Here is a 25,852-nt window from a genome sequence, read left to right as displayed (position 1 = left end):
CAGAGTGGGACAGGAGGTGACACAGTAAACTGAAAATACAGGGTGTCAGCAGGGCAGCACCTGGGCAGGCTCCCAGTGCCCACAGGTACTCCATCAAACCCAAACCAACACCCCTTTCTCCTGCTTTGGTGCAACAACCATTCCAGTAACTCCTACATCACCACTGCCCTGAAATTCAAAGGACAGGAGCACCTCTGGAAACCAGACCCAGGCACAACAGGCTGGGCACACCTGCTCTCACAGAAGGCAGTGGCCAGCAGGTACAGGGACACAACACAGCCCTGTCACTGCTGTGCCTCATCTTCCAGATCCAGGAAAGGGCTGGGAGGAGTTAATCCCATCCCTGCTGCTAAATGGAACTACCAGGGGCTTATCCAGCTTACCTCCATCTCCCAGAGATAAACACAACCCCCCAGGCTCAGAGGATCCCTGCAGACTCCCCCAGCCCAGCTGTCTGTGGCCCTGGGGCAGAGGAGAGGCAGGCAAAGCTGTGCCAGGCTGTGCCCAGCTGTGCCCTGCTGCCCCACCTACCTTTCCTGTCGGTCTCTGTGGCGTGCACCAAGAGAATGTCTCCAGATCCACCACGGACATCTGGCCCATCATCCCCCTGCAATGGCAACACAGCCACGTTAGGCATGGCCCAAGCTCCCTTAGGCCTGGTTTAACATTGCTGTGATTCCAGCTCAGCAACAACTGGCAGCACACAAAATGTTCCTGGCACTGCTTGCAGCACAAGCTGCAAGGGGACATGGACTTCAGTGCTGGGATAATCCTGGAATCTGCACAGAGCATTTGGTGTCCCAGATGAGGAGCTGGGCTGATCCTTACTCAGGGTCTCTGACTCCCTAAGGCCAGGTTGTGGAGCTCAGGGAAGGCTGAACCTTCTGCCCACAGGAGAATGAGCAGAAATGCCCCAAATACTCCCAGCAGAGCACTAACAGGGCAGCAGCATTGTGTGAACTGTCTCACAGTGCAGGATCACGTAGCACAGTGGCTCTGGGGTGGGAGGTCATGCATTCAACTTGCATGCTCCTGGAACATCAAAACCCAGCCAGTTAATTCCCTAATCTGGAGCCATTTGGCCAGAGGTCACCTGAAATGATCCAGTAACTGGCAGAAGAAAACAGCCCTGCTAATTGCTTGACCCCTGCATTACCACTCCCTAAAATACATCTTTTTTTCTAGCTACTGCATTTCACAACTCAAAATATGCCAAAACTGATCCACCACTCAGCCAGCAGTTCCCACACTGCAGGAAGCAGCTCACAGTGACAGTTCTATACTGCTTCAAACACATAGATCAAAAAGGAAAGAAAGAAAATGGACACCAAGACACAGATCTGCTAGTCCCAATGTTCAGAAATCACTGGTTTTTAAATGTTTTTTAAAGGAAACAATCAGTCAGAGGAGGCTGGAGTTGTGTCTGGCTTCCCTTAGGAATGTCTTTATCATTGCAACGTGCAAAACAGTGAAACATGCATTACAGCCATGGAGCAGCTCTAAGATGTGAATTTTTCAGGTGACCCTCTGGCTAGACTCATGAAATACTACTTAGAGAACATGTAAAAGCTCCTCACTCTCTCCTGCAGATCTCAGCTGACCAAAGAACACCCCTGAAGTGCCAGTAAATGATCCATTCTCTCTGTTTTCCAGCCAAGCCCCCTGACAGTCTGCAAGCTTCAAAGCCTGCATGTTCCCTCCAGCTGCATGTCACAGGCAGCTCAGGAGCACAGGGAGCAAAGCTGGCTGGGAGTGCACCCAAGGCTAGACACAGACACAAAGCTATTTCTCAAACACAGGAACAACTCCTCTGGCTGCTTTTCCACATCACTAACATCATGTCCTGCTCATTCACCTGCTGAACCTCAGAGAGAGAGGCCAGCACCATCCCCCACCCCTGGATGGATTGTGCTCAGGCTCTCAGGTGATTCCTTTCAGACTGTCAGAGGCTGAAGAGGTGGGAAGGGGCAGGCTGGGTAAAGGGCACAGGATGTGCTGGTTTTGAGGGAGACATCTCACTTTTTGTTAAAGCCTCACTCATTGCCTGTACCAGCATCTCAAACAGCAGCCTTCACACACACCCCACTTCTGCTGCAACCTACTTTTTCCTATCTAATAAAAGCTGATGCCTTGTTTGTGCACACAGAGAATCAGATTTCAACTCAGAGTAAACCAAAGAGTACAAAAACAAAGCCTGAATGCACCTACCTCTTGCTTCAGTGTTAATCTAGACATGATTTCACTGTGGTCAATAAGGGACAGCTCATCCACCTCTTCCTCCAGCTGTGATGACTCCAAAGCATCTGGTGACTGTGGCTGCCTGTGACAAAGAAAAGGGAAATAACCTTCATCAAATGACAGTAAGTACACAGAGTCTCTGGAGGTAAATCTTTTGCAAACAAGCCCAAATGTCTCTCTCTAACTCTGTTGTTTTGTGCAACTCTTGAAAAAGAGAAAGATAAACCTTGAGGATGTGAACACTTGTCTGTCTGCATTTCTGGCAGACAGGATTTTACTATAAGTACACACTTCCATGTCTCCTTAATCCACCAAATTTTTAGTGCACACAAATCTAAGCCCTTCCTCAAGTGTATAGAGACTGAGCACACTCTCCTCATGCACATCTCAGTCAGTTCATGACCCCTTGTGCTCAGACAAGGGGAGATGACAGGCTCTTGTGCTGCAGGAAAATAGAGCAGAAAATCATGACCATTTTTTTTGGTGTACATGCTCCTCTAGAATTCCTGCCCCTAAAGGTTGCCAGGACATGTCCTCTCTGTGCCTGTATTTCTAAAAAAAAAACCAAAACAAAGTACTTATGTTGCTCATAGATTTCCCCAGGCCAAATCCTGTGCACCAGTCAGTACTTTGGGCAGATAGTGAGCTCTGCAGAGCACTCTTGTGTTGTCTCCTTCACTGCAGGGATCAAAACCCTCAAACCAACTGCAGGAAAATGGGGGAGGGAAGTTGACTGTCACACACAAATCAACTGCTGTTCTCTGTTTTTGCTTTAGAAATGCAATTGCAGAGCAATCTCGAGCAGCAGGGAAGCACTCACTCCACTCCTCCTGAAGCCCATCTGTTCCAGCTTGCACCTCTTCATTTACATAGGCAAATGACAGCTAAGAGCATTAGGAGGGATATAAAGCCTCCTGCTCCAGGGCCTCAGCCAGCCTCTAACTAGCAGGGTTAAGAAGAAATTTCCCTCTGGAAGACAACTCCAAACAAGCAATACAGACTCTTTCCACACATTTCCCTGGAAGTAGGAGGGAGCAGCCAGTGTCAGGGACAGCAGAGCCACTGAGATGGCTGAGGATGCTAACACAGGCTGCATGAACCCCCATGGGCTCCCTGAGCTCAGCAAGGATATCCTGCCAGGGTTCCCCTCGTTCAGCAGGATCCCAACAGGTCCTGGCTGTGCAAGAAAAGTGGGCTTAGAAGTTTAGGTAACATGGAGGAGGTTTAGGGCTCACCAGGCAGCCCCAAGGATGGTTTGGCAGAGAGGATGTTGGGGCTCTGCACCCTTTGAACTGGAAGGAGGACACCAGGGGTCAAGGCTCACCTTTCAGCACCATCTTTGCCCTCCTTCCCCATGGCACTGCTGTTCAAAGCCGAGTCTTTGGAGTGGCCATCTTTGACAGGGGGAGATTCCTGCCAAGAGAAAGGAGTTTTTCATCATTACACGGGATCCTTGAGCCCAGCCAGCCTTGCATTTACAGTCTGCCTGCCTCTAAATGGCCCTTTACTGTAAATTCCTACAGAGCAGTTAAAGATTGATGCAAGTTAATGCCAAATGCCAGGAAAACACAGAAGTTAATCAGACAGGAAATTTGGGACCATCTCTGGAGACTAGTGTAATTAGTACTGTTTGCTTTTAACATTGTGAAATGATGCTGAAAGTTACAACACAAGTCAGCTGTTGCCTTGGATTTTAACCCTCTCATGACCTTTTATTTTTCCTCCAGCCCTTCCCGTTGAAATACACTTTGCCTCCTGCTTTAATCCAAACAGACACAATCAGCTCTAAGCTCTCCAGTTTCAGTTCCCCTCCTGACCACAGCCCCCCTGCCTCAGGGGGTGGATGCTCACTGCTCCCTACCTCCCTCCTCTCCCATCAGAAGAGGTTTTGCAATGATGCAAGGTTTCCACTCCACGACTCAGGGCTGTGCAAATGAGGCTAATGCAAAAAAGCAGAACCAGCTGAACCCGCGGCACGGAACAGCAGGTAGAGAGCTCAGAGCAAAGATACAGCATTTTAAATTAGCCATTTATTAAGGAGACAAATAGCCATGAACAGCAAATGGGAATATTAATCCAAAAGTGTCAGAGTTCAGAATTATTTAACATCATGCAGAGTGAAGCTTGGAAATGCAACCTAGTGAACAGACAGGACTGAAACCACGTCCATGCTACCCACTCAGCATGGAAACACCCTGCTGAGCCTGGGTTTCTTGGTGTCTGCAGGATTTTTCCAGACTCTATCTGTAAAACTCTTTGCTTCAAAGTTGAGAACCTGCTCAGAGCTGCCCAAAAGGATGGGCCTGCCCAGATGTGTCTCCTGAGGGGAAGTGATGGGAGCACTATCTCTTGACATATTTAACACCACTATGGATAAAGGTCCTGGAGACATCCTGCAGGAGATGTGCCTTCCAAGAGGAGGGCAGGCAAAAGGATCACCACGCACTGCTGCCAGTTTCCTATGACCCAACAGGAAGATGGGACCTCCCTGGAATGGAAAACGCCCTGGCTCCTCTAGGAAATATCTAAGATACAAGGCTCGGGTAAAGGAAGAAACAGTGTGTGAGCACAATGCTAAATCAATCATTTACTTTGCAACCAAACAGCGATGGAAAAAATAAGTATTTAGTGCAGAAGGCTTTCTGTATTAAAATAGGGAAGGCAAAGCAGTTACAAGAAAAGATGTGGCCCCAGGATGGCTCAGGGTGCAGCTCTCTCTCTGCAAGGGAACTTCACGCAAGCAGCTCCAAACAGCCAGCGAAGCGCAAAGGAAACAGCGCGGCAGGAGGAGCCATCCCTGACTCCTGCCAGGGCTCAGCGTGACCCCAAAGGCAGCTCCTGCTCTGCACCTGCACCAAGAGGGCCCCCAAACCTACAACCAGGAGTGGGCAAGCAGAGGGATGGCCGGGGAGCTGGGGCAGCAGAGGGACAGGGTGTGCAGAGGAGGCCGGTGCCAAGCGCGGGAGCCCCGTGAAGTCGGCATGCACCAGGCAGCCCCTCCCGGGCAGCCTCTCCGGGCTGTTACTTACTCCTTCAGAGCCTGGGAGTTCCCCGTTGCTCTGGCCAGAGGAATACAGATTGACATATTCACCCTCACCAGCCTCCTCACTGGCGTTTTCACTCTGAGGGAGACAGGATGAAAGGAAATACGTGATGGTGCCCCCCACCAGCACTTCACAGCAGAGAGAACCTGGGAGCAGAACTGCCCTCAGCAGCTGCTGTCACCTCCCTCGGAGCTGTTCTCTGTCTCTGTGGCCAACAGTGGCCACTGAGGCTGCACCATCCTGGGGATCATTATTTCTGGCTCTGGAGGACTGTCCTGAAGGCTCTGGGCAGCAGCAGGCACTGCTTTGCAAGAGCTGTGGGCTCCAGGTGAGAGTGCCAAGGTGCAGCGGGCGGATTTCAAAGTGCTGGAAGCAGAATGTTCAGAGCTGGACACAGAGCTCCTGTCCTACCCAGGGCAGTCCTGCTGAGTGCAGACCAGCCCTCAGCCCCAGGGGCATCAAAGGTATCCCCCAAACTAGGCTACAAGCATGGACTAGACCCATCAGGCCAGAATAAACCAAACTTGAGGCCTTCTGGGATATAACAAGGACCCAGTGCAAGGAAGATGCAAAGCAAGGTCACATCCAAAGCGTGAAAAGCTGCACATTTACTCTGTAATCACTGACCCTCTTCCAAACTTGGCAGAGAGGCAGCACTAGCATGCCCTGCGCTGACAGCTCTAATCCCATCAACTCTCAGCTTTGCAGCAGACGAAAGAGGAACTGTCTTGAAAATGAGGTGTTCAAAAAAGTATCTGTAATGGACAGACCTGCTCAGTGATGTGCAAAGTGATCTGAGACCTCAAACTAGCAGAGTGGGAACAGTGTTAACCTCACTTCACCAACGTGTGACAGCCTGCCACCAAGCACACAGCTGGGGCTGATGGGAACTGGGAAGAGCAGGAACCTGGAGAGAACAATAGGTTTTATGCACAGGAGAGACAGAGCTGGACTCTACCCACTGCTCCTAGTGACTCAGGAGGGAGCAGGTGGCCACTGCAGGATGTGAACTGCTGTTAGGAGCCTGCATTTAGTAACTACCAACCTCACAAAACATTCCTTTACCTCCCTTAGCTTTATCTTACAATTGCAGGAAGCTACAGCCAACTCTCCCCTTCACCAGCATCTGACATTTTGTGTTTCCTACATACATGTAACATTTTCTAAAACCTGCTGAGGTTGTCCATTTTTTCCTAGCCATTTTTATATGAAATCTCCTCTCTTCAAACCACACACATTTGGAAACCAGACTAGACCCCAATTTAGCATGTATTAATACAAGAGACATTTTCTTTGAAAGAAAAACCCCAACAAACAAAGGCAGCCTTGTGTGAAGGTGCGTTATCATCTCTGTGGAGAGTCTCACCGAAGGCGTCTGGAGAGAATCAGTGAAAGAGGATTCAGAAGGAAGGCAGACAGGAGCATTCCCATTAAAGCTGCTCTCCTGAGAAGAGGAGTTTGGCACATCCACAGTGCTGGGTGACTGGCTGGCTGCAGCGGGCACCGCTAGGTCGGGGCTCTGGGACAGATGGACGGGCGGAAAAGGTGGAGTGGAGCAGGAGGAGGAGGTAGAAGAGAGGAAAGGAGGTATGGAGACTTGGTTGTGAGGCACAAAGTCCTGGGAGTAGGACCTAAACACAGATTTGTACTGCAGGATGCAGAGACACAACACAAAAAACAAGGAAGATGGGGAAAGGAAAGAGACAGACAAAAGAAAAAGTAATTAGATTGGCAGCAGCATAGCAGTGACAGCACAAGGCATTTCTAACACAGGCAGCACTATTTCACCATCCACATGCTAGAGCAGGAATTGCTACCTGGGATACATCAGCCAAGCTTTTCCTGGCTCTTCTTGCACCACCAGCAGCCTGGCTGCTCATCTCACAGAGGGAAAGTGAGCAGCAAGGTGTGACCTGCAGGTAGGCAGGGGAAAACTTGGATAGCTCAGAACTGCTAATTCAGTGACCCTGAAAAATCACCTGAGTGGAGGAAGGATGTGAAGGCACACAGAAAGCACAACTCTGAGCATGCTGGAATTATCTACACAGAGAAAACTACTTCAAGTGCTTATTGCTTTTCTGGGATTTTCCACAGGATCCAAATTTAAGATGCTTTTTGGTCCAGCCCTGTAATTTACCAGCTACTGTGTCAAGTCTGTTCCAGAACACTCAGCTCCCAGAGAGGAGTGGCTGGATACTGCCTTCAAAGTTACACTGAAGGATAAAGGAGATTATGCTGCTACTCCTTCCTATTCGTGAAAAACAGGGAGCAAAAATGGTAATTGCCCTCCGGAGTGATGAATTCCTTATCAAACCAATCCTTTAATGCAGTGCCTTGAAGAGTCAGCTGAGGAAATGAAAAGAGATCATCTGCGTAAAGCTTTATTTCACTATCTCTCCTAATCATCAGATTACTGTTCAGATAATATTAAACAGGGTGCAGTGGGAATATATTGTGCCAAGAAAAACAAGAGCAACCCTCTGTCTTTTAACATCTGGTGCTAGTAAGATTTGCCATCAGGGTAAGTCCAAAACAAAGCTGACTACCATTAAAAAAAAAAAAAAAAGCTAAATCTGCTGGAGAGAAGTTTATTTTAAAACTTGCAAAGCTGGTCATAGTCAAGTGGACTGAAAGAAGAATCACATCATTCAAAAAACCCCAGACTGGAACACAGTTGTGGTGCTGCTCCATTGAGGGATCTGCTGCAGGACAGTGCAGTACAGAGCTCTCAAGAAGCACTGACACAAAACTTGCTCAAACCAGGCTGAAAAGTGACACCACTGTGATGCAGAAAGAAAGGGAATCAAAGGCAGGAATTGGAGAATTCAGGCTACATTTTCTCAGGAGAATTGGGCAGGTAAGAAAAAGCAAAGCTTAGTCCATCACCTGAGCCCCAGCAGCAGCACCCAGCTCAGCAGTGGTATTTTTGTTTCTAGGAAAGATGTGGGCTTAAAAATTTGAACTGATAACAGCCTCAGGCCAGAAGCTTGGTCAAAAAAGCTTTTCCACTACAAAGGAAAGGAAATGTAAAGGTCAGTGATTAGGCTTTACCTTCCACCACCTTAATCCTGGAGTGCCTTGTGCCTTGAGTGGAGTCCAGCAGTGCTCCAGGTGTATTCTCAGGGCCCAAAACAAACTGCAGGCCATAATACAGAGGAGAGGAGGGGGATGCTTTGGAAAGAGAGCTTAAAAGACTACTGAAAAATAATTAAAATGCAAATCCCCACCATGTGCCTGTGGCTAAAAGGAGACAGGCTCTAGGACAGGCTCCTCTCTCTTCCTGCCCATTTCTTTCCGGATGAGCAGCGCTGGCTCCAGGGACACTGTCAGCTTTTGGAGCTGCCTCAGTAACAATGACAAGTCTAATCTCTGTATTTACTTTCTGCCTGGATAAATGCTCTACATTTATTCATTTTCACTTGCATGGCACAAACCACTAAATCCCTCGTAAGACGCCAGGCTCATGACATCACCTTGGCTCAGCAGATTCATTCTGCCTGCCTGGTATTTCATGATCTCACTGGCACTGATATTCCAATGATCACCCCAAGTCCCAGCCTAGACCCCAAACCACTACTCAACAGCTCAAGAAGGCACTCAAAAAAACTGCTGTGCTGATAACAAGATCCTTTGCTCCTGCAGAGGAAATAATTAGCTCCAGCAAAGCTCTGTGCCAGCTCCCCCACTGCTGGATTTCCTGCACCCACATGACACAGGCGGCACATGCTGTCCTTCACTTTATGGCTGATGGACATCTTCCACCCAGGAGGTCCAGGGGGTTTTGTCCCTGACCTGCTGAACCCAGAGGAAAAGGCAGGCTTTTGCAAAGCAGCAGTGGAGCTCACGCAGGGCAGGAGTGAAAGGAAATGACTGTGCTCAGCCAAGTCACTCTGGGACAAGCCCTGCGTGAGGTGCTGGCAGGGTTAGCTCAGGGCAGACTCTGCTTCCCTGCCTGCAGCCTGGACCAGCAGCTCAGGGGGATGAGTTACTGCTTCTGGGGCAGGAACATTTGCACAGCTCCTGCCTCGAGGAGTTTCACACACATTAATCCTAATTTGAAGGCAATTTAGACCTAAATATAACATAACATTGGAGGAATTTTAGAAGTTTGAATGCAGATACGTCAGTATTGACAATCACTGTATGTTTCTCTCTCCCTGGTCTCATAATAAACCTTCAGAACAACTTCTTGGCATGAGATATGTAGAAAATGCCAGCTTAAGGCCCAGGTACCCATGAAAATGCATTCATCTTCATTATGTGATCCGTGAACAATCATTTAAGGATGCAGACAGGCTCTCAGCATGCTGTTAACAAAGGAAACAGTGCAGAGAAGCCTTTGGTGTGCTGGCATTAATTAGTCAGCCCGCTCTCAACTTCCAATCTTGTTGTAAAGTTGCATCTTGTAGAAAGGGAGCCAGGGAGCCCCCTCCTTCCTCCGGAGCCTGCAAGCAGCTCTGGAATTCCAGCTATGCAGCCGTGCTGGGACAAGAGCCAAGAGTGAAGCATACTTTTCAAAGGGAAAAAAAACCCACCCTGCAGTGGAGATGATGTCCATATGGCACCCATTCCTGCTGCTCCCCAGCCTGACCCAGCCCAGCCAGCAGCTGCCCCAGGAATTGCAGCCATGGCTTCCATGGGATCTGGGTGTTGTCCATCTCCTGGAAGCCTTGTCATCCTCTAGAAGAAATACTTTTTTGGGGAGGGGATGGCCCATTCAACACAACTGTCATGAGGAAACGAGCCATCCTTTAGTGCTCCCCCCAAGAGGCAACAGTTTATCTTGGAAACAAATCAGAGCTTGTTTCCATCAGCTCCTCAGAGGTTTCCTGCAGGGTCAGTCAGGCCTCGGTTATGGCTTCATGGACACAACCTCCTACTCCATGGTTTGCTTTAAGGGAAGTGATTTCTGGGAAAGCTACAAAACAGGGTGCAACAGGAATCTATGGGAAAGGATGCTCTCCTGTACCCAAACTCTGGCCACACTGCCAGCTCCCACCACAGGACCAGAAGAGGGGTTCCCAGCATGAACAGCTCTGACCTGTGACAGCAAACGGCGGAGACAGGGAGAAGAGAGAGCTCCCTCTCCTCTCACCAGTGCAGTGGTTTTTAAAAAGACCTCTCTGCCACTTGCACAAAGCCAGCTTTGAGCTGGGAGCAGCCTCATCTCCTGGGAGCAGCAGGAAGCAAACGTGCCTGGCCCTGAACATTTACCACACACCGTGTCACACAGGTCTCCCAGAGACAGAATCTTTCAACCTTTTCAATTTGCTGCCTTTGATTTTTTGCAACTGTGAATATTTCAGAACAGCTTTCCATCATTAGAAGCCTTGTTCCAGGATGCCCCAAAGGTCAGTGACATTCTGGCTGTTTATTTGGATTAGATGGCAGGAGATAAGCACTTTTTTCTATTCTTATTTCAGGAGAGATGCTTCTCCACACTCACTAGGCATGGCTGACCACAGCTAACAGGCAGACAGGGGTATATATGCAGAGAGTCAGTGGTTCCAAGTTGCAGCAGTCTCCAGCCCAAATCCAAAGCTGAATTCAATTATATGGCTGACAGAGCATCTGCAGCATCAGCAGACACAGTCTTTACCTTTTAAGCACAGCCTTCTCAGTTACCCTATGGACTTCTGCCAAATTAATCTGCCATCCTGCCAGACACTCCCAGATCAGGTAGAGCATCAGACTCCCAAAGCATGAAGCTATCAGAGGAAAGGATCAATCTTTCAGATCTCCCCTGCTAATGTTATTAAGGGAACTATGTGGGCAATGTGCCAGAACTGGATGCCCAAATTGTAACAGTACAGAATTATGTTCACAAAATACTGGGTGTTGCAAAGTCATTAGACTCTAAGAATATAATTGCACAGACAACTATTTGAAAAGACTTCCTATCTCATAACACAATGCTGGGCTTCCAGGTACTTTTGCTAATGAGGAAGGAAATGCTCCTGCAATGAATGGCTGGAAACACAAGCTGCCAACAGAATGGCTTCAAGCACTGCCACAGGAAAGGCAGCAACTCCTCAGGCTGGAATGTTTCTCAGCAAGGCCTCTGACCTGGCTGCAGAGCTGACCTCCCTGGTTTTAACTGATGGTAGCACAGTACAGGGATGGATGGGGCTTCTTGTGTCTCCTGGCTTCTGCACAAGAAAACACCAAATCCCAACTTTTCCTTGTGGAGGAGAGACTGCTGCACATCTTGGCAACAGAACAAATAAGGGGGCAGCAGGGGAAGAAAACATTTGTAAGCTTTATTAACCATGCTGTCACGCATCTCTCTTTGGAAAATATCAGAATTCAATTCAGTTGTACCTCCAGCATCAACTCTTTAGCTTGTGGACAAAGCCCCCAGATCAAGATGGCAGATCTGGAAAACACAGAGTCTGGAGACCAAGACAAGACTTCTAAAAGATCAGTCACACAAAAACCACGGGGTGTGTGGCCTATGAAGTCAACATGGGTCTGGTCAGAAAGACCTACAGAGACCTGCAGCGTTCCAGCTGCAAGGAAAATGTGTAAACCCCCAGAGGAAGTGGTTTCCACCACCCCAGAGGATCCAGTGATGCCAGCAGGCAACAGCACTATTAATACCAGTGTCCAAGCCTGCCACAGGCAGTGGAAATGAACACAAACACAGAAGGAATGCTAAACAGGAAAGGCAAAACAATACCTAAGTCAGAGCAGCTGGTTAAAGGGATGCAAATCTTTTCAATCCCCCTTCCCTCTACTCCAAATTAAGGAGCCAAAACATCAGGACAGAAACCAGCAAACAGGTTATGACCTCCCAGCCATGGTCTGACTGAGGCTCTCACCATGTGAATGAAAAGAGCTGGGTCTCTGTTGAGGCAGAGCCTGGTGTGTGCTGCAGGCTGGGAGTGAGCTCCAGGAATGGGAACCAGGCAGGGAAAACGTGGGAAGCACATGGCTGTGTCATGCACGCCTTGAATCACTTCTCTGACCCCCCTTTTCCTGAACATACGTTAGCACACACACAAGAAAGAAGAACAGTTGCTGTGAATTTTCTGTGCACTTGCTCAGTTTGCTCAAGAATGGTGAGAACAAGGAGAACAGAAGTGCTGAACTGGAGCTTTCATAAGGAAATCACTTGCGCCTTCTGCTGGAATCTGACAGCCAACTGGTTAATGGTAAATTACTGGAAATGTTCCTTAATTAAAAAGAAAACATAAGAAAAAACCCAACATTTTGAGAAAGGCAACTTATTTCTCCACAGTGAAGGATGCAGCCAAATTCCCACTAATGGCATGTACATGCCTTGGAGATCCAAGTGCTCCTTGTTTCAGTGAGGAAAAGCTTCCACAGGAGTTTCTGCAGCCACCAAGGGTGGCAAACCTGTGGATGGGCAGAGTGGAGCTCATCACTGGATCTTTCCTCTAGCAGTGCAGAGTTCTCCAGCTGCCAGGAAGTACCAAGATTTCAAGATCTGAATAAACCAAGGGACAGCAGCTCTGTGCTCTCAGGAAGGGAGGGAGGTGATCAGCTGGAGAGACACTACTGCCAACCATAACCAAGCACCATGCCTTCTGGTTGCAAACCTCCTTTCCCACTGCTTAGAACTTCCAAAAGAGGTGGGAATCCCTTGAATGATTCTTGACAGTACAATCCAGCTGTCCCCCCAGTGTGGGATTGAATGGCTCAGCTGTCCATGGGAGGGGGAACATGATGCAGTTCCTTACAACACCAGCCCACACTACCAACACAAGCCCTGCTGGCACAGAGGCCAGACACGAGTCAGACTCAGATAAAAAACAGCTCAACTTGCCAAACCTATGAGGTCTGATCCAGTTGCTCAAGAACTGCCTCTCTCCAGTAAAAGCTATTACCTCTGACACAATTTCCTGCAAAGGAGGGAAAAGCACAATTAGTGGGCTGACAGAGCAGTGGTGGCAGCTGGGCTGCAACAGCCCCTGCAGTGCTGACTGGAGAGAAAGGAGTCAGGGCTCTAGAAAAATTCATCCATTAAAAATTAAAAGATGCTCTGAACAACTTCACCTCTTTTCTGCTGTCTGAAAACAGTCTTGTTAAGCCATGTAAATCAGGAGTAAGGCACTAATCCTTCACCTGGAGCACTGAGCTAAGGGGATAACAAGCAGAACGTGGTGCTGGCTCAGCCTCCCTGCTGCTGGCACATGAACAGATGGGGACAGGGACATGTCCTCCCTGGGAGTGACTCCTGTGGCCTCCCTAGCCAGTCTCCAGGGAAGGGAAAAAAGCACAGGGCACTTTCTGAAAAGTGCCTACCCTTGCAGGGCCTTGCTGACACTGGGTCAGTGGACAGCCATCAGGTTGAGCAGCTCAGACTTCCTGGGATTGATCCAAAGAGGTTTTTGCTTCCTGTGCAGAATGAATAACAATTTATGCAGGAGACACAGAATTTTAGGAGATCTGATAGCCACTGCTGCTACCTGGGTACACAAGAGGCCAAGTGCTCAGCTGGCAGGGTCTGAAAGGTGTGCTCTCCCTGGCACTGAGTCCCTCACTGGGGCTGGGGGCAGCTAATGCTGATTTTTGCCAGGTTTATTTTTCACCAGTGCTCAGCTGAGTGCCCTTTCTCTAGAGAGAGAGGAGAAATGAAGACAAGAGGATATGAGGAGCAGAGCAACATGCTGAAGTGCTCCTGGTGGCATCCCCTGAGTGAAACCTCCCAGGGCAGATTGCAGGAGAGGCTCTGCTCCTTGCAGGGCTGATGGAGGGTGGGTGTCACCCTGGGAGGGATCCAAAGCCCCACAGCTGTTTCACATCTCTGTCTTATTAGGGATGGGGGAAACAGGATAAACTGTGGTTATGGGTCAGCTATGATGTATGTAAGGACATTGGTATTCTGCAGCTCAAAGAGACACTTTCATAGTGAAAATCTCATTTTTGGCTGTGAAAAAATAGACCAGATAATGAGAAACTATGAAATTATCCTAATTTAAAGGTACTAATGGAAAAATCACCATTTTTAATTCAGCTTATTTCATTTGACAGTGCCCTGTCTCACTGTTCTCATTGTTCCTCATGCTCCAGCCATTTATTTTATCCCTCATCCTTGCAAAAATGAGTAAGGATTTTTTAATGAAGTTTTAACATTTCTTAAAATAATATATTCACAGTAATGTAGTCCAAAGTAAGATGAGAATGGGTCAGAGCAATTTAATAGGTAGTAACCATTTAATCCAACCAGGACACTTTTTTAAATCAAAGTACCCACATATTTTTAGAACATTACAGAATCATATTTATAGCCTCTCAATTAAATCAAAAATAGTCAAGCACTTTTATCTAGTCCTACAGTTCCATGTTTTGCTAGCAAGGACCACTACCAAGTAAGAGAACTGTACAATTCAGGACTTTTACTTCAAATTTTAGAACTGTTTACCACAAATTTATGCGAACACTAACCTTGCCACCCCTCAGCCTTTTCATCTGTGCAGCAAAGCTGTGATACTGCTCTCTCTCACTCAAGTGGAAGCCAAAAGCCTTCATTCATGGCTTGTGAAGTAGCTCTACTTGTAAAGCACTTGAATACTTTCTTCTTCTTTGGACCAGTGATTATCACTAATTTTTAAAGAATGAGTAAGTGCTGAAATGGGAAGACAGCAGTGGCACAGTGGGAGGATACTGTTTTCAAACATTTAATATTAAACTAATTGAACACTTCGGAATCTTCTCAAGTCTTGTCTGATAATTTCTTCTCCAGAAGAAGCCTAATTTACTAAACACCCAGGTCACTGTCAAAAAATAGTGTATTCTCAGTTGTCATCACATGGCAATCAGAGCATAACCACACAGTTCTACATGAAAATGAGCCCCACACTGATGAGCTGGTAGAATCCCATGGTTGAGTTTAATTTCATTATATTAACACTTTGTTATTAGTACCATTTAATTTAAGCAGCTGATCAGAGATTTAAGCAGTGCTCTAATACTATTTTGATTTAAATGATTTTCAGCTCCTCCTGCCATTTTCTCTTCAGGCTGCTCACAAGTGCTGTAGGAGAGAAAACCCTGCTCATCCATCAGCAAATCATACAAGCAAACTGAGCTGGTCTGGGACCATGGAGATGTGAAGGGAAGCAGACAGGCAAAAATGAGATGGAAGATCTAGCAGAGGCTGTTTTCTAGAGAAAAAGCAATTTAAGGAGCTGCAGCCCCCATTCCACATCTCTGACTAAATCCATGGATTTTGGGGACAGCATGTCATTATTTCTCCCAAGGCCAGGCTCACACAGCAGCCTCTAATTGACTCATCCACATCACTGGCATTATGCAATGGGACAAAAAGACTTTGCAGCTCCAGCGTGCAGCCTGGGGCACACAGAGGTCACAGGAGTGTGCCTGGGCACACAGGCCAGCTCTCCTTCCTCAGTCCCCTGCCACAAATGTCAACATGGAAAGAAAGCTACACCTCCCCTGGCTTCATTTGGTGAGAGTTACACCTGGTGAGAGTGAGTTACACCAGGTGAGAGTTACACCTGGTGAGAGTGAGTTACACCCGGTGAGAGTTACACCCGGTGAGAGTGAGTTACACCTGGTGAGAGTTACACCCGGTGAGAGTAAGTTACACCTGGTGAGAGTGAGTTACACCTGGTGAAAGTGAGTTACACCTGGTGAGAGTGAGTTACACCTGGTGAAAGTGAGTTACACCTGGTGAGAGTGAGTTACACCTGGTGAGAGTTACACCCAGTGAGAGTTACACCCGGTGAGAGTGAGTTACACCCGGTGAGAGTGAGTTACACCTGGTGAGAGTGAGTTACACCTGGTGAGAGTGAGTTACACCAGGTGAGAGTGAGTTACACCTGGTGAGAGTTACACCCCCGTTTCTCCCACCTGGCTGGTGACTCCAAGAGTTCCAAAGCCCCCAAAGGAACCTCCACGTTCCCCTGAGAGGGGGAGCAGAGAACTGGCAGAGCAGGGATCAGCAGTCAGAGAACACCCCCGTGTTGCAGAACTCACCGAGTGCACAGGAAAGGAGCTGTGCCGGCTCAGAAAGGAGTTAGAGACTGACATAGTGAGGCCCTGAGTGGCACCGCAGTCCTCGGGGCTGAAGGGCACTTTAGGCTGCTGGACACAGTAGGAGACAGAGGAGAAAGAAGAGGCAGCATAGGAGGCCTGCTGAGGAAGGGGGAGAAAGCAGGAGACACAAGACACAGAGAAAGAGAGCACAGAAAAAGCGATGAATAAAGGGCAAGAAATGCTAACTGTAAAATAATGCATATAATGGCTGGCTAAACAAACAGCTATTCATAGAGCTCATCAGAGCCAGACACACCAATATGCCTTTCTTGAGCTCAAGAGGCACGACAAAAATCACAATTTAAATCTTCTTTGTTTCACAAATCCCTTAAAAGGTGAACTCCTGCCTCCCCCTCCCTGCTCACCCTGCACAGCTGCTGCTGGCACAGACAAGCTGCTCCTCACTGCCCTTCTGTCCCCTTGCAGACACCCAGAGGAGGAACTGCCTCTAAGCACACAATTCTTGCACATTACTGGCTTTTTTTCTGGCAACCTGCAGGTTGGGAATTTGGCCTCTCAGTGTCAGCTATGGATCCTCACTGGTTCTGCTGTGAGACTGGGTGACAGTGACATCCTGCCATTTCTCTGTCCAGTCCAAAATAATAATCATTTGCACAGGAGGCAGCTATGACACTGTAAGTGACCAATCCTGGCAAGGAATTTCTCCTGAATTTCCCTATGGTAAGGAGACTGAGAGAGGATAAGGTATAGTCAGGCTTTCTCAGACTTGTTGAATAAAACATACAATGTAAACACTCAATCTTATTTTTGATTAAGATCTGAAGCTGACAAGAAAGGACTTCCTCATTATTATATTACAGAGGAGTCCACCCAGCAAAACTTGCTGCTGCTAGAGCAGCTGATGCCCATTTGATCAGCCAAATCCAAACCTCCCAGGGCAGCAGGAGCAGAGGAACAAGAGTCTGGTGCCTTTTACAGGGACTGCTGAATAAGCCATCACCTGCTTGCACCTCTTTCCCAATGGAGGGATGAAGGGTGGGAGGCTGCACTTGAAGAAACCTTTGCTTCAGGGGAACTGCAAGCAACACCTTGATGGTATCAGCTGGTAAAATGACAGGAATGGCCAGCAGGCAGAGCAGTGACATCCTGGCTGTCCAGAAAATGATTAAAGGGAAGCAAAGAAATGCTTTGCTTCAGCCATCAGATTCAGGACAGGAGCAGAATTTCCCTCCTGCACAATGGCTGCAGCAGATCTGTGCTTTGCAAACTCTGACCATGACTGTGCAGCCCAAGTCACCTCCAGAAACATCCCTGAAGTGCAGCCACCTCCAGGAGGGGAAGGCAGGCAAGGGACTGCAAGGTACAAGTGACAGTGCAAGGGGACCACAGACCCTGGAGAACTGCCTGATCCTCCAGAGATGAGTCCTGTAGACTCTTTAGTATCCCTGCAAAGCAAATGGGATGCCAGCATTTAAAGTCTTGTCCCCACCAAGAATTAATAATAATAATAATAATAAAAATGTCACTTTATCTTTTTAGGACTCTCCTTGCATCACAGGAATGTAGTTATGCAAATCCCAAAATTAGAATGAAAAAGTCACACTCTGGGACAGTCAAACTTTAGCATATTCAACATGAAGAAATATTGCAAGAGTCACCCTCACAGTGGTAAGATCATGGCTCTGTTCCCACATTTCCTCCCATTTTGTTAATGCCATAACCAATTTAAGTAAGCTCCATCAGAACAAAATATTTTTTTTTAAACAGAACAAATAAGATAATTAATATAAACAAAATACCTTAAGTTGGAGTTGGGGAAAAAAAAAGAAAGAGAAAAGAAATGAAAGGAAAACCCTTAAAAGGAAATGGGACAAAATCCCACTCTCCAATGAGGTCGGAAACAAAACTGCTGCTGCCATCAGTGAGGTCAGGATTTCATCCCCCACATGGAAAATTGGCCTTTCTGGGCTGTTAAACCCACCACCCACACACATGTGGATGTGGATGTGGAAACAGCCTGGGGGGCCAGCAGAACACTGAGAAACAGGTAAAATCCTGCCTCACACAAGGGGACTAAGGTGAAGGAAACCTGCAGAGGGAAGCAGTGGCTACACCAAAGGTCTGGGCACAGTAACAGAACAGCAGTTTTTCTGTTCAAACAATTATTATTGGTGGCATCTCTGACAACAGCTTCAACATAGCAGTGGGAACAACAGTGCAGCAATCTCTTGAAAACAGTGCTGCTCAGTGTGTCAAAATCTTCCAAGCCTGGCACAGATTCAGCCCTGCCATGTGCAAGACAAACATTTCATTTTTAGGGCGTTTTAGGACTTTCAAAGCTTATAGGGAACGGTCTGAACGTGGGGTTGGAAAGCAGCAAAAATTCACATAATGCAAAATGCCTCCAAGCATGTTCACAAGCTGCCAAGGAGCACGATGTGGTAACACCAGTGAGACATCCTCCCACCACCTCTGCCTGTCAGAACCAGGAGCAGGAAGAGCAGAGCTGGTCCTGGTGGCCCTGCCAGGTGTCCCTGAGGTGTCACTCACCAGCTGCCTCTGCTTGGGTGGGAGAGCAGGAGGAGGTGGCAGATCTTGAGAGGAGTCTAAGCTGATGAAGGAGTCATTGATGCCATAGACTTCCCTGAGGTACTTGTTCTTCTTCTGGTAGATGTGCTCGTTCTGAGGGGTCTGGTAGAACATGGAGGGCTGTGGCTCTGAGTAGTCTTCCACAAACTGCATGTAGGCCATCACTGCAAGGCAAAGAGAGGTGGCACTCACTGTCCTGCTCTGCAAACCCCAGCTGAGGGTCAGCAGGCACCTGCCTGTCCTCAGAAGGGCACCCACAGCTGCCATGCACCTTGCAAATCCAGCCCTCCATCCTGCCAGCCAGCACACAGCAAACACCATGCCAGTCACAAACACAGCTCTGGCACCACTGAGGTCTCCAACAGCAACTTCAGGAGTGTCATTCACTGATGCTTAGCCCAAATCCTCACATAATCCATGGCAATGCTGGGAATATTCCTCAACAGCTCGTGTCCAAAGTCACCAAAAAAACCCAGCATAGTGTCAGTCTGCTGTTTGGGAGTGTAACAATGCAACCCTGACAATAAATCTGTAATAATTCTTGTGCCTACAGTGTCATGTCTGCAGTCAGCAAGATTTCTAGAACCAGGAGGCACACAGTGTTTCTCCATTCTAGCAAGCTGATAAAACTGTTATCAGAGAACACCTACCTGTGAGACTGCCTGTGCCTCTCCCTCAGCTCTTGAAATGCCACTGCCAATCCTGGTACAAAATACTTACAAAACACTTCTAAAAGTGCCACTGACCACGTGTTCCCACCTCCTCAGCTCAAATCCAACACCCTTTGCTCCCATCCCTTTTTAAACCAACTTACCATGTCCAATTTTCAAATTCAACTGATTCACAAGCTTTTGTGAGATGTGGCTCAATAGAAATGCTAAACAGGATCACACCATGTCTAGAGGACCTTTCCAATTGTTCAATATTCCTTCCAAAATCTATAAAAAACCCCACACAGGTGAGCCTAGGCAGCTTTGACAGAGCATTAGTTACTGCTGCAATATTTTAGTGTTGCAGGGGGAGGATGACATTCAGTGCCATAGAAAGACTACTACAAACCCACCCCCATTATTAAGGATCAGGAATGTACTGAATAATGTAAAACAAAGAAAAAAACCCTTTCTGTACACCTGAGAGCAGGAGAAATAGATGTATTTAAGTGTCATGGGAAGGACTAATCCAGGCCTTCTTGTAAACATGCTGTCATGCACAAGGCACTGTGATCATCCCTCCCTTCCTCCTGAGAAACAAGCAGTTGTGACTTTTTGTAAATCTGGTCGTTTGGTGGCAATTTTTCATCTTCTGCTGGCATTTCAGCTGTACAGCTGAAAGGAGTGGATGACTTCAGTGAAAGCTATAAATACAATGAGCACAATGCAGGATTGCACATCATGAAGCTGGTTCCCACACTGGCTGCAAGGCAAAGTCCTCTGTTCACCTGCCAAGGCAGACCTTTAAACAGGATACAGCCCTGCAAATGTGTCAGCAGGAAGGAGTTGCTTTGCACCTGTCTTGGGCACCTTTTTTCAGATTTCCTCTAATATTTTAAACTCCATTTAGAAATGGAGCTAACACAGCTGCCCTTCCCAAAAAGAATTATAACCCTCTTCCAAAAAATAGAATAAAGAAAAAAAGAAATACTGAAAAAACCCCAGGTTGGAGCAATGGGAGCACAGGAAATGGAGCTGATTTCAATCCTGACCGGTAACACCTGCTGTCCCATCCTGTGACCCCACAGTCCTGCCAGTGCACAACCTGCTCATGTCCTGCAGTACAGCCAGTCCTGCACAGCTCTGCCAAAGCTGCTGCACTTCTGACCTCCAGCTCTCCCTGCCACCTGAGCCTTGCTCCTCTGGCTCCCTCAGACTCCCTGCTCCTTCCCAGCACCACCTCACAGTGAAAAGCAGCATGTTCTGGAGCTACTGTCTTATTTGGAGTCCTGGTGATGGTACAGAAAATACAGAATTGCTAAAATACTCTTTTCAGCTATCAGTGATTCAGTTGGCTGAGGTGCTCCTGTGCCCTGGAAAATGCCCTGGTATCATACAACAGCTTCAGGGGAGAAGATCTAAAGGAGGCTTATGAAAGATATTTCTCTAGCAGCAAAACTGAACTAAGGATCAGGAGTCCTTGTGGAAGTGCAGAGGACAAGAGCTCGAGGGAAAGATCACATTTTGAGAGCTCATCAACTGAGCAGGACAAAAGCCAAGAAGGCAGGGCTGGCAGGGCTGGCAGGGCTGGCATGATGCAGCAGACACTGCTGAATCCAGATCAACCCTTGGTGTTGAGTCACCTACAAAAGCAGAGCTCCACAGAACACCCAGCTCTGCAGGCACCACTGGGGATGCATAGCTGTGAGCTCCTGGAGCAGCACCAAACTCTGCAATGGCACCACAGCTCAGAAGGGCTGGTGAAAAGGGCATCACATCAGACACTTGTGTAAAATCAAATCACTGCAACTCAGGGCAGTGAGCCTGAATGCTCAATCTGCCTTAACTCAATCTGCAAGGGAATAATGAAGAGCTCTTTTATCTCAGCTCTTTATGGGACTAATGCCTCCCATTGTCATGGCAGCTCCCCTGCCTGGCTTGTTACAACTAGTCCTGGGCAGGTGAGCATGTCTCTGCCTCTACTTTGTCATCTTTGTTTTTAGGCAAAGTGAAAAACAGTTGGGATGGTGAAATACAAACCTGGCACTGCAGAGTGCAAATCAAAATAGGCATCATTAAAATCCTGCCAATCTTGAACAGGACAGTAAGAGAGCGAGAGCACTCCCATGACACCTGATTGCAAAGGGTCTCCTCTCCCCCTCTCCACTGTGGTTTTTAACAAGGCAGAAATTTAAAAGCAGATGGGAAATTACATCAGCAGCTCAGCTCAGGCTGCACGCCCTGCAGCAACTGTGCAGAGGGAGGGATGGGGGCTGCAACTCCCCAGTGAGCAGCTGGGGTGGAGTGACAGTCTCAAGGCAGCACCCCAGGAGAAAGGGAGGCGTGAGAGAGAAACCTCTCCCACCACATGCCCAGTTTATGTCAGCTCTTAACCCAGACAGAAAATATGTGAAATGTAAAAAACCATGAAATCTCAGTCTGAGGCTAGAACACCTTCCCAGCAATCTGCCTGCAGTGCCTTGACTGTCATTTCTGAAGGAGCTAAAGCTGCTCAGGGATTTCCAGCACACACCAGCTCTGCCCATATGGCAGAAGTCACAGGTACTGCTCTCCCAGGGCCAGCTCTCCTGGAAGCAACACTCATCTGCAGGACAGGACCAGTGGCTGCTGGAGTCCAAAGGGGTTATTAGGAGATGATCAGCACTAAGGCACACCTGCAATAAGGTGAGGCACACCAGCATCCCCCTGCAGGGCTCCCTGACAGCCCAGCCTGACCCTGGCACTGTTGGCAGCTGGGCTCTGCAGAGGCACAACAGATTGATGTGCATGGGCAAGAGCCAAAATCATGGACATTCTTAAGCTATACCACACAGCAACTCACTGGAGAAGTCAAGGTCAATGAGGCAGAGGCTGCTGTCACCTCTGGGAGGAGAGCTGCTCCTCACAGGGCTGGCATTATCCGCTGGCTGAGCCCAGCCTGCCCTCAGCGTGGTTCCTGCAGTTAAATACCAGCTGCTCACTGGGCACCAGGCTGTGTTTTGTTCCCACTGACAGGGAGGGAAACATGAATAAGTGCCTCACCAGTAGTTTCCAAGCTGTTTGGGGAAAGGATCTCGTTATTTCTGACTCTGGGCTCTTAATGGCAGAAGCTGTTCCGTGTCTGTGTCTTGTTCAGCAGGAGCACGATGCTGGTGCTCAAGCAGAAGTCTGGAGTAATTTGCCCTTAGCACAGTAACATGTGCTCTAACAGCACAGTAAAATAACCATAACTCATGCCAGACTAAAAGCCCTATCACTCCTCTCTGTAAATTATACAGAAGTCAACTCTTGGAGGTCCCTCTGAGCACAGCTCACAGCACTGCACAAGGTTAACTCAAGCAGATCTTCTCTGTATTACCAGCAAAGACCATCAGTGTCTCTGCTGCAACACTTACTGCCAGCTACCAAAAGATGACCCACAACAAAGGAACTACAACCAAGTCCCATCTGTGTGAGCTCTGGATCTTTCTAACAAATCCATGCATTTCCTCCAGATCCCAGGAGCTTGCTGAGGTTGTAGAAGCAGCCCTGTGTGATTACACAAGAATATCTACATGCATCAGCCTCTGGGCAAAAAATATCCTGGGTGTCACCCCAGAGCCTGAGTAATGTTTGACTGGCCTTTTAAATGCTGAAAAAGTACAACTAGCAACCACAAATCCATGGTGTGATATACTGTGGAGTAAAAACAACCTAAAACAAGTTCTCAGTGTCACACAAATGCAACTAAAATTTTTGCAGTGGTCAGGTAGCAGCCCCAGGACTACCTAAAAGTTTTGCAGCAAGGATGCTTTATCAAATCATCAGAGTTGAGAACACATTAGGTAACAGCTCCTGCCTCTCCTAACAATGCAATCTGATCAATACTCCCAGAATTTCTGATAGTGGCAGATTACAATTAACTCTAATCCAACATCAAAGAAAATGCACACAAGGTCTTGGTACCGAGGTTAAAGTTCTGCTCAAGCAATAATGCAGATTGCTTTTAAACTTGTCAACTTTTTGGCATCTTGTGTGATACCAGAAAACAAAGACATGGGGCTCAAAGACACAAGCAAACAGCTCAGATCTCTCTTTCAAATGTCCAACTTCCCCTCACCCAAGATTCACCCAGGAATCTCCCCTGCACTGCAGCTGCCTATGTGCACAGAGGTGCATTTCCCTGCATGCATCCCAGCCTGAGTGGGGTAACAGCCATCCCTCATTAGCAACAGCAGATCCACGAGGATCTGATCCTGCACTAACATGCTCCATATCACAGCCCCTGGCAGCTCATTCTTCAGGAGAGGATTTTGAACAGCACAAGCTGTAACACCTTTGCTTGTGCCCATTTGCTTCCTCTCTGCTGTCCACAAACAACCATCTCAGCTTCTTTCTTAGCTGATTTTAGTGTCTTTAACTGCTTGATTACCAGAGAGGAACAAAAGAGATTTCCTGCATATGAGGACACTTGGATGACCCTCACTGTCAGGTGGGTCAAGCCTTGTGCTCTGAGTAAAATCCCTGAGGGTAACTCATGAGGACTGGTCACTCAGGGATAATGGAAATGCTTTTAGACAAGGCATATTTTTAAAGAAGTGACTGGCAGAGTGCACTGCACAGGAATGGAGAGAATACACCCTGACACCACACACCCCTCTTACTCTCACCTGATCCATAGAATTGCAGCATCTTAGACTGGTTTGGGTTGGAAGGGACCTTAAACAATCCAGTTTCAACGCCCCTGCCATGGACAGGGACACCTTCCACTAGGCCAGGTTGCTCAGGGTGCCATCCAGCCTGTCCTGGAACACCTCCAGGGACAGGGAGTCCACAACCTCTCTGGACAAAAATTATTCTCAGTGAGAAGTCTATAAACTGCAGCAAGGAGCCAACTCAGCTCTTTGAAATCACCTCTTCTCTTGGGCTGCCAGCCATGCAATGAAATGCTCTTCCTCCAGATCTTGTATACATTACCTCCTCATGCAACACACAGCTGCAAAGCCAGCCAGTGACCAGTAAACCAATATCTGCTGGATCTCACTGTGCAGTCCCCAGCCTTCCCTGGCACAGCACTGTGGCTGCCTGTTTGGCAAGAGGTTTCACATTTTTCAGCCATGAACATTAAGGAAATCAGAGGAAGGTTGTGAGCTTGAGATGTGGTCAGCCCTGGTGTGCCAGGAGTCTGGCTGGGGACAGGAGCCTTTGCTTTTAGAGGCTGCTTGTTTTAATGATGTGGGAAATTCTCAGGCATCCAAAGGAAATGAGATCCTGTAGCAAAACAGCAGTGCTGGAGTCTAGTTAATAGTGTTGTCTTGCACAGCTATGTGGGTGACTGTGCTCCTATTGCCAAGTAACTGCTCTGGCAGGGCTGGGTTTTGGATAGAAAAGCAGCCCTTTCCCTGAGCTCCTGGAGAGGACCCAACTCTCCCCTACAGTGGGAAAACAAAATTGAGGAAGGGGGGGAGGAAACTGACTTAAAAAGGGAGAATAGAGCAGAAAGATCTGCAAGGCAGAGTGCCTCAAAGACCCACACTCAGGTGAACAGAGAAGTAACATGGCCTCACCACAGTAATGAAGATGCTGTGTGATTCCAGATCCCTTGGGCCTGGATCAGTCCTGGCCCCAGGAATCACTGCCTGCCCATCACAGCACTGAGATTTCCCCTCCATGACTTTGACATTGACCAACTGCTTTGGACACTCAGACTCCAATAAGAGCATCACCACGATCCCCATTACTTAGTGACCTCAGAAGCACAACAACTGCAAGGTAAAAAATAAACCCCAGACAGAAACTTGCTTACTGTGTTTGTTTTTCTTCTCTGGCAGAGGTGGCGGCTTTTCTGGGTCACTGTTCGAATCTGGAGCAGCAAAATCAGCAATGAATTCCACTGGTGCTGAAGAGTTTCCTTGCTGGAAGGGCAGAACAGCAGCAAAGGGCGTGAAGGGCATGGAGGGGACAAGGACGGCGCTCTGCAGGTCGTCCTCGGAGATGTTGTCGTACTGGGACGGGTGCCTCTCGTAGGACACCCTGCAGCCTGAGCTGTCTGAAGTCTGGGAGGCTGCACTCCTCCTCTTCTTCTCTGGTAAAGCTGGGGGAGTCTCTGTTGGCTGTGCTGCTCCTGAGAGGCTGCAGAGTTCCACTGGAGGGGAGGTGCCCTGCGGGAGCTGGAAAGTGTGTCCATGGAAAGGGGAGCCAGACTCACCCAAGGACTCTGGCAATGGGCTGAGGACACTGGGCCCCTGAGGAGGTATCTGATCAGTGTTGGAGAGGTCCTGCTGCAGGAATTCATAGTCTGGATCATAGTGATCTGATTGATCTGGGTAAACAGAGGATGATGTATTAGTTTCTCTCTTTTACTGT

The 25,852-nt window shown here is 48.0% G+C and overlaps 1 protein-coding gene across 2 annotated transcripts in view; it reads right to left on the bottom strand.

Annotated features, from left to right (window-relative positions):
• The window catches only part of RAPGEF1 (Rap guanine nucleotide exchange factor 1), an 84,144-nt gene that overhangs the window by 11,177 nt on the left and 47,115 nt on the right, over positions 1 to 25,852 (bottom strand). The window contains exons 9-14 of one of the 2 annotated variants that reach the window (XM_030232359.2): positions 25,293 to 25,808; positions 18,819 to 19,021; positions 5,268 to 5,360; positions 3,563 to 3,651; positions 2,209 to 2,320; positions 532 to 607 (exon numbers count right to left, since the gene is read on the bottom strand). In XM_030232359.2, coding sequence (XP_030088219.1) covers positions 532 to 607; positions 2,209 to 2,320; positions 3,563 to 3,651; positions 5,268 to 5,360; positions 18,819 to 19,021; positions 25,293 to 25,808 — 1,089 coding nt within the window. The remainder of the gene's footprint in view (positions 1 to 531; positions 608 to 2,208; positions 2,321 to 3,562; positions 3,652 to 5,267; positions 5,361 to 18,818; positions 19,022 to 25,292; positions 25,809 to 25,852) is intronic. The other variant, XM_030232360.2, reaches the window with a different exon arrangement.

The sequence above is a fragment of the Serinus canaria genome, chromosome 17 (genome assembly GCF_022539315.1).
Source record: "Serinus canaria isolate serCan28SL12 chromosome 17, serCan2020, whole genome shotgun sequence".
NCBI lineage: Eukaryota > Metazoa > Chordata > Aves > Passeriformes > Fringillidae > Serinus > Serinus canaria.
This window is presented reverse-complemented; position numbering and strand designations above follow the sequence as displayed.